The 8,174-nt window shown below is 39.6% G+C and overlaps 1 protein-coding gene and 1 non-coding gene across 2 annotated transcripts; one reads left to right on the plus strand and one right to left on the minus strand.

The window, feature by feature from the left end:
• Nucleotides 1–2,268: 2,268 nt before the first annotated feature.
• On the minus strand, nt 2,269–7,731 carry LOC127262749 (uncharacterized). The gene is made up of 3 exons (XM_051291555.1): nt 4,359–7,731; nt 3,385–4,259; nt 2,269–3,258 (listed from the first exon to the last, which is right to left on the minus strand). The coding sequence occupies exons 1-3, from the start codon at nt 7,729–7,731 to the stop codon at nt 2,269–2,271; spliced, it is 5,238 nt and encodes a 1,745-aa protein (XP_051147512.1).
• On the plus strand, nt 7,070–7,176 carry LOC127263221 (small nucleolar RNA R71). Its single transcript, XR_007841395.1, has one exon. It is a non-coding gene; the product is annotated as a small nucleolar RNA R71 (small nucleolar RNA).
• Nucleotides 7,732–8,174: the final 443 nt, after the last annotated feature.

An 8,174-nucleotide genomic window follows, 5' to 3' on the forward strand; every position in this document is an offset into this window, starting at 1 on the left:
ATATCCTACTTGAATTGACTTTAGATTATCAGACTAATTTAAATATTGGTACCAAAATATTCAATCAATCTAACAATCATAAACGCTATTATTAGAATTAGACAAATATTGATAATCAAAAAGAACTTTTATAAAGAAAATCAAGAATCTCCAAAACAAAAGAACCAAAACATTATCACCCCTCAAACCAGAAAAGTATCTACTCCATAATTAAATAACAAAGAACAAAAGAGAAAGATGAAGTCATAGTGGGAGGGGGAAATCTTCTCTGTCGATTTGCTCCTGCGCGATCTATGAATCTGTCAGTCTCCTGCTCATGTGCGTTTGTGCCCTAGCCGTCCTCTCCTTTGAAACGTGTGATCCCTCCTTTCATTTAATGTTTGCCCTAATTATTTTGTAGATGGGCTTTTGGGTCTTTAATTAATTTTATTTTATTTTATTTTTTTGTCAATTATGCCAAATTTAATATTTGCCCTCTGCACACAGCAAATAAAAAATTCGAATATAAATTTGGTAGAATCCAATCAAAATCACCCAATTATCGCATATGATATGAATATAAAACGCATGCGATTTGTAACTATCAATTCTCCCCACACCTAGATCATGCTTGCCCTCAAGCATAAATTCGAAATAAGCCAAAGAAATCGCAGGCAACTCGGTATGACAAGAGGGTCCAACACAACCAATTCAATCCGAATTTTAATACATCAAGCCAAGTCAACCTCACAAGATAAAGTGTATTCTCACATGCTCTCTGAAAGAATTAAGTGTATAATTGGATCAACACTCAGGTAGTGCAACAAAAGATTATTCTATAGGCTTGAGTAAAAATCAAATCTCCCTTGCTTAAAATATTCGAATCTAGCATAAAGAATCAAAGGGACTTTCAATAAGGGTTGTAATGGGGCTTATGGTCAGGGTAGGAAAAAGGATATACAAGGGCTAAAATATGTCAGAAACAAAAACACAATAAGAACACGATGCTAGCACATGAAGAACAAATCGGCATAAATAATCAAATCCTTACTCTATTCACCACCCAAACTTTAATAATGAAAATAAATGAAAATACTTTATTAAGATAATTATTTATTTTTATTTTTTTATTATTATTATTTTTTTTCGTTTTTTTTTATTTCTTTTTTTTTGATTTTTTGATTTTTTGAATTTTTTTTTTTTTTTTTGGCTTTTGCCTATATATATATACCTACACTACCCACAATTATTCCTTCATACTATGACTTATTCGTACCCAAATTTCGTTTCTAACTAGTGCCGAAGAAATAAAGTGCATCACAACATGGACTTAAAGTAATTCTTTCTAACATAGGGTTCAAATCGGAGAAGGCTCAATCGAAAAAAGGGTATGAGGCTAAAAAAAACAGTTTATTATAAAAGAAAAAATAGGCTAAGAAGGCTTAAATGGGCTAACTAGGAGAATATATTGTGCTGGGTAATAAAGAAAGGCATAATGGGTTACCTAATGCCCTTATCATTTTCAAAACGCAAGACCCGATAGTTGCAAGTTCAACATGCATAATCACTCAAGTTCTAGGTCATCTAATTGAGCACTACAAATCACACATGAAAAATTTTTTTCCAAAAGCCTGAATATATGCAATTTATTTTCTACTGTAACTTTGGAACATAGGCTCAAATTCTCACAGGGTTCAAACGTCGACTTGACTCAACATATCACCAATCAAATCTCATTAGTCATGCCAAACTAACCTATCACACAAACCACCTTTGACTCACTTCAGACAAATCTCAAAAACATGCGAAAGGACAGCAAATTAGGTATAAAAAGTAGCAAAAAAATTGAAAATTTTGCCCAAAAATTTGCATAACTCTCCCCACACCTAAAGTATGCATTGTCCTCAATGTAAAGAAAGCAATAAAATAAGAGAGGAACTTCCCTGGAGTCCATAGGGGGTGTAGTAGTTGGGAACTTTGTTAACACTTCTTCATTTGATCGTGATTTTTAGGGAGGCTTGAAGTTCTCCTGAGTCCTGCGAAAACAACTAACCAACGCAAGCCATTTAGAGGAGCGGATGTGGTGATCGGTGATGACTGAGCAGGGAAGGAAGAAGTCGACGGCGCCGGAGGTTGGAGGCGGCGACTAAACCAAACAAAACTATCAAAAGTGTTATTAGCAATTAAATAATAAAAATATATAAAATTAAAGAAAGCAATTAAATGATTTTGGGTTGTCTCCCAAAAAGCGCTTTTCTTTATAGTCTTTGAGCTAGACTTTGTTGCGTCTCAGTCCTCAACTTCGATATCGGCGAGAGACACCAACTCTACAGATTCAAGTGGGAATCCCTCGTAATATGACTTAAGACGATGTCCATTGACCACAAACTTTTTCTCCGTCCATAAGCTCTGAATCTCCACTGCACCATAAGGAAAAAGTTTAGTAACGATAAAGGGCCCTATCCACCTAGAGCGCAGCTTTCCAGGGAAAAGCTTAAGACGAGAGTGATATAATAAGACTTTCTGTCCTATCTCAAAAATTTTTCTGGAGATGTGATGATCATGAAAGGCTTTTGTCTTTTCCTTGTAGAGTATCGTATTCTCGTATGCCTCTTGTCGAATCTCCTCTAGCTCTTGAATTTGCATTTTTCGATGGGCTCCGGCTTCTTGAAGATTCATATTGCACTTTTTCACTGCCCAAAATGCCTTGTGTTGAATTTCCACAGGTAAATGGCAAGGTTTTCCATACACCAATCGAAATGGTGACATCCCTATTGGTGTCTTGTATGCTGTTCGATATGCCCACAGAGCATCATCGAGTCTCGAGCTCCAATCTTTTCTGTTCGGTTGAACTGTTTTCTCCAAGATAGACTTGACTTCGCGGTTGGAGATTTCAGCTTGTCCATTCGTTTGAGGATGATATGAGGTTGACACCTTGTGAAGCACTCCATATTTTCGAAAAAGTGCAGCCACGGTTTTGTTGCAAAAGTGAGTCCTTCTGTCACTCACAATTGCCTTTGGCACTCCAAATCGAGAGAAGATATATGACTTAATGAATTCTGCAGCCACCTTAGAATCATTAGTTTGGGTGGCTCTTGCTTCCACCCATTTTGAGACATAATCAACAGCCAAGATAATATATAAGCATCCATATGAATTAGGAAAAGGTCCCATAAAATCTATACCCCACACATCAAATATTTCGACAAACATCATAGGCGATTGAGGCATTTGATTACGAGAAAAGAGGTTACCTGTTCGTTGACATCTATCACAAGACTTACAAAACTCAAATGCGTCCTTGAAGAGAGTAGGCCAGTAAAGTCCACTATCCAACACCTTCCTAGCTGTCTTCTTGGATCCAAAGTGTCCACCACATGCCATAGAGTGACAAAAGGTCAAAACAGAATGAAATTCACTTTCATTAACGCACTTTCGAATGATCTGATCAGAGCACCACTTCCAAAGGTAGGGGTCATCCCAAATGTAGTATTTTGCATCACTGCGGAGCTTATCCCTTTTTGCCTTTGCCCAACCTGTAGGAAACTCGTTAGTGACTAAGTAATTAACAATATCAGCATACCAAGGGTGTGTAGTCGCAATAGAGAGAAGTTGTTCGTCAGGAAATGACTCTCGAACAGGAACTGCATCTGACTCCACGGGTATACGACTCAAGTGGTCAGCTACCAAATTTTCAGTTCCTTTCTTGTCGCGAATCTCTATGTCAAACTCTTGCAGAAGGAGTACCCATCGAATTAATCGAGGTTTGGCTTCCTTCTTTGCCATCAAGTAACGCAGAGCTGCATGGTCAGAGTACACTAACACCTTAGTGCCTAAAAGATAAGATCTAAATTTATCAAGAGCAAAAACAATAGCAAGCATCTCTTTCTCCGTGGTGGAGTAATTTAATTGAGCGCCATTCAGTGCTCGCGAAGCATAGTAGATGACATGAGAGGCTCTCCCAACTCGTTGCCCTAGAACGGCTCCCACTGCATTATCGCTTGCGTCACACATCAACTCGAATGGCAAGTCCCAATTCGGAGGTTGAATAATCGGTGGTGTTGTGAGGCGCTCTTTCAGTGCTCCAAATGCCTTCTTGCAATCGTCATTGAACTCAAATGCTACATCTTTCTGCAGGAGGTGAAACAATGGTGCTCCAATTTTGGAGAAGTCCTTGATGAAGCGCCGGTAGAAACCTGCATGTCCTAAAAAACCACGTAGCTCTCGCACAGAAGTAGGGTAAGGTAAAGCAGTGATTAGCTCAACTTTAGATTTATCTACTTCTATACCCTCATGTGACACCTTATGGCCTAAAACAATTCCTTGCTGAACCATCAGTTGACATTTCTCCCAATTGAGCACAAGGTTAGTTTCGATGCATCGTTTCAAGATTAAAGTCAAATTACCTAGACAATCATCAAAACTAAAGCCATATACACTAAAGTCATCCATAAAAACTTCAATGATTCGCTCAATATATTCAGAGAAAATACTTACCATACATCTTTGGAATGTAGCAGGAGCGTTACACAAACCAAAAGGCATCCTTCTGTAGGCGAAAACTCCAAACGGACAAGTGAATGATGTTTTCTCCTGATCCTCGGGTGCTATCGCTATCTGAAAATAACCTGAAAATCCATCTAAAAAGCAGTGATATGCGCGACCAGCGAGTCGTTCAATCATTTGATCAATATAAGGGAGAGGAAAATGATCCTTTTTTGTTACCGCATTCAGCTTACGGTAATCTATGCATTGGCGCCATCCAGCTTGTTTTCGAACCGGGAGCTTTTCTCCTTCTCGAGTCTCTTCCACCGTTACTCCGGCTTTCTTGGGAACCACTTGAACCGGACTCACCCACCTACTATCGGAGATAGGGTAGATGATACCAGCTTCGAGAAGCTTTAACACTTCTTTCTTGACTACCTCAGTCATAATCGGGTTCAACTTCCTTTGAGCTTGTCTCACTGGTTTTGAATCCTCCTCGAGTGTGATCCTATAAGTACAAAACGAGGGATCAATACCTTTTATGTCAGCGATCGTCCATCCAATGGCGGTCTTGTGATCTTTTAAAACCTTAATCAATTTCTCTTCTTGTTCTGGTGTCAATTTTGCAGAGATGATTACCGGTAGAGTGTTCTTCTCTCCCAAATAAGCGTATTTTAGAGTTTCAGGTAAAGGCTTCAATTCCAATTCAGGTGCCTGCGTCAAAGATGGTAATAAACATTGCTTAGACTCATGTAAGAATATTGGAGCTAATTCATACCTTGGTGACACTCTTGGAGTTGAGTTAAGCTCCTTGAGAACTTTTCTTATTCTCTTGTCTACGGCTATCTCTCTCTCATGTTCTTTCTCTAGATGTTCCATTAACACGATCTTCAATTCATCGGAACCACTTAATCCAAATGCGTCCTGCACCAAGGGATCAATGATATCAATTGCATATAATGTTTCAGAATCAATAGGATGTTTCATAGCATCAAAAATATTGAAATGGACTTCTTCTCCATCAAATTCCAAAGCGAGAGTGCCCTTCCGTACATCAATTTTTGCTCCTGCAGTGCACATAAAAGGTCTTCCTAACAAAAGAGGCGGTGGATTAAAGCAGTGTGCATCATGCATATCCAGAATATAAAAATCAACAGGGAAAATTAAGTCATTAACTTGAACTAGCACGTCTTCTATCATACCATCAGGGTAAGCATTGGTTCGATCAGTAAGTTGAATAATAATTCCTGTTTCTTTTAAAGGCCCTAGATTTAAAGAATCGTATATTGATCGAGGCATGACATTAATAGCAGCTCCTAAATCTAGCATAGCCTTAGTTATCTCAGTTTTTCCAATCTTACAAGGGATAGAAAACATACCTGGATCACCTGTTTTGGGTGGTACCTTTCTTTTGAGAACAGCAGAAACGTTCTCACCCGCTATAATATGCTCGTCCCCTCGCAATTTCCTTTTGTTAGTGCACAGTTCTTTCAAAAACTTTGCGTACTTGGGGATTTGGTTTATAGCCTCCAGGAGCGGAATATTAAGTTCTACCTTCTTGAATATTTCCATCATCTCTTTTCGTTTGTTTGTCTTTTGTGGTTTCTTCAACCTGTCAGGAAAATGAGCTGATTTAGTTTCAGTAAGAGGAACAGAGTCAGGAAGTACCTTTTCGTGAAGTTCAGCTTCTTTTTCGATCTCCATCTCAATCTGATCCTCATTCCGTTCCCTTGAGATATGAGGTGGACCTTCCAATTCCTTTCCGCTACGAAGAGTTATAGCACTCGTATTCCTTGGATTAGGCCAGGAGGAACATTCAATCATCGTATCACTGCAGATAGTGATGGCGCTGACATTTGCTGGATTTGGCTCAGGCTGAGCAGGCCACTTTCCTCTTTCACGTAGTTGTTTCACCTCCTCTGACACTTGATTGATCTGACCTTGTAATTTGTCGACAGTTGACTTCATCTCTTGCTGGAATTGCAGGGTACTGGTAGCCATAGACTTCACCAAGTCTTCCAAAGATGGACTGGAGTTGCTTGTGGGTGCTTGAGGCGGCTGTTTTTCATAGAAACGAGGTTGTTGCATCTGCTGCATAGCTCCAAATGGTTGATGAGCATTACCCCGCTGTGCGTTTCCATAACGCAAGTTCGGATGATCTCTCCAGCCTGGATTGTAGGTGTTGGAGTATGGATTGTACGCTGAAGGTCTATTCATACCGTAGTTTGCAGTGTTCACATCCACTGCACATTCTTCTTGGAGGGTCGGCCAAGCATCTGTAGGGTGTCCTGCACTCGTGCATATTCCACACACCTTGACTTGGACACTCGGGTTGGATTCTTCCACGACCATCTTGCGAATGAAGCTCGTCAACTCAGAAAGTTGTTGTTGCATCGATTGGATGGCATGGTCACTGTTGTTTCCGCTTATCTGTCCAACATCTCTTGAACCAAATTGCTGCGTATTTTCAGCCATCCTCGCAATAAGATCCCAAGCTTGTGCCGGCGTCTTATTCACTAAAGCTCCACCACTTGCAGCATCGATAATGTTCCTGTCCATCAATGATAAACTATCATAAAAGTATTGAATCAATAATTGAGGGGGAATTTGATGTTGTGGACATTTAATGATAAGCTTATTGAATCGCTCCCAATATTCATGGAGCGTTTCACCTGATTGTTGTTTGATACCACATATCTCCTTCCTCAGGATCGCAGCTCTGGAAGCTGGAAAGTACTTCTCCAAAAATTTCTTTTTCATGTCGTTCCACGTGTCGATGCTTCCAGGTGGGAGATAGTAGAGCCAATCCTTTGCAGCATCTTTGAGCGAGAATGGGAAGGCTCTGAGTTTGATCTGTTCGTCAGTAACACCTGGTGGTTTCATGCTGGAGCACACCACGTCGAACTCTTGCAAGTGTTTATGAGGTTCTTCACCTGCAAGTCTATGAAAAGAAGGCAACAAATGAATTAATCCAGATTTCAGTTCAAAAGCAACAGCGTTATTCAGAGTTGGAAAGTTAATGCATAAGGGCTGCTGCGCCAAGTTGGGAGCAGCCAACTCCCTTAGAGTGCGGGTATCTTCAGCCATGACAGTCTCTTGATCACTTTCAGAGTCGCTAGAGCTAGAGATTTTGAGGTGGTTTAAAGATTCTGCCAGCTTCGCAACCTGAACAGCTTTTCGTTGCTTGGCTTCCTTTCGTAGCTTTCGCTCAACCTTCTCGATCTCAAGATTAAATATCAGTTCACCTGTACGAGAAGAACGGGGCATAAACAGGAGGATAAATTAAAATAACACAAAAAAGTAAAACAAAGCGCCAATCCCCGGCAACGGCGCCAAAAATTGACCTGTCGCGTGGTCAATCAAATATTTCACCTACTCCGTGATCACAATTTAATGTAATATAGAGGAAGGGATCGTCTCCACAGGGATTGTGTGATTCACTCTTTCGTGTTCTAATGCAGTAAACAAAAGGGATTTTTCTTTTATTATCTAATTAAAATAAAAAAACAAAGCAATTAAATTAAAGGGGAACTGACTATCAATGGGATGTCTGGCTCAAGGGATGATGCAGTTATGGCACTTGTGTTCTATCATTAATTCAATTAAATTAATTCTTATTAAAGTATCAATAAATTGGTTATAGTTATCAACAAGCTCTGACAACCAATTTTTCCTTACGGTGTAGGTAATTAAGGTACGACCGTTAACTA

This window comes from Andrographis paniculata, unplaced genomic scaffold, assembly GCF_009805555.1.
Source record: "Andrographis paniculata isolate CXL003 unplaced genomic scaffold, ASM980555v1 Contig66END, whole genome shotgun sequence".
Lineage (NCBI taxonomy): Eukaryota > Viridiplantae > Streptophyta > Magnoliopsida > Lamiales > Acanthaceae > Andrographis > Andrographis paniculata.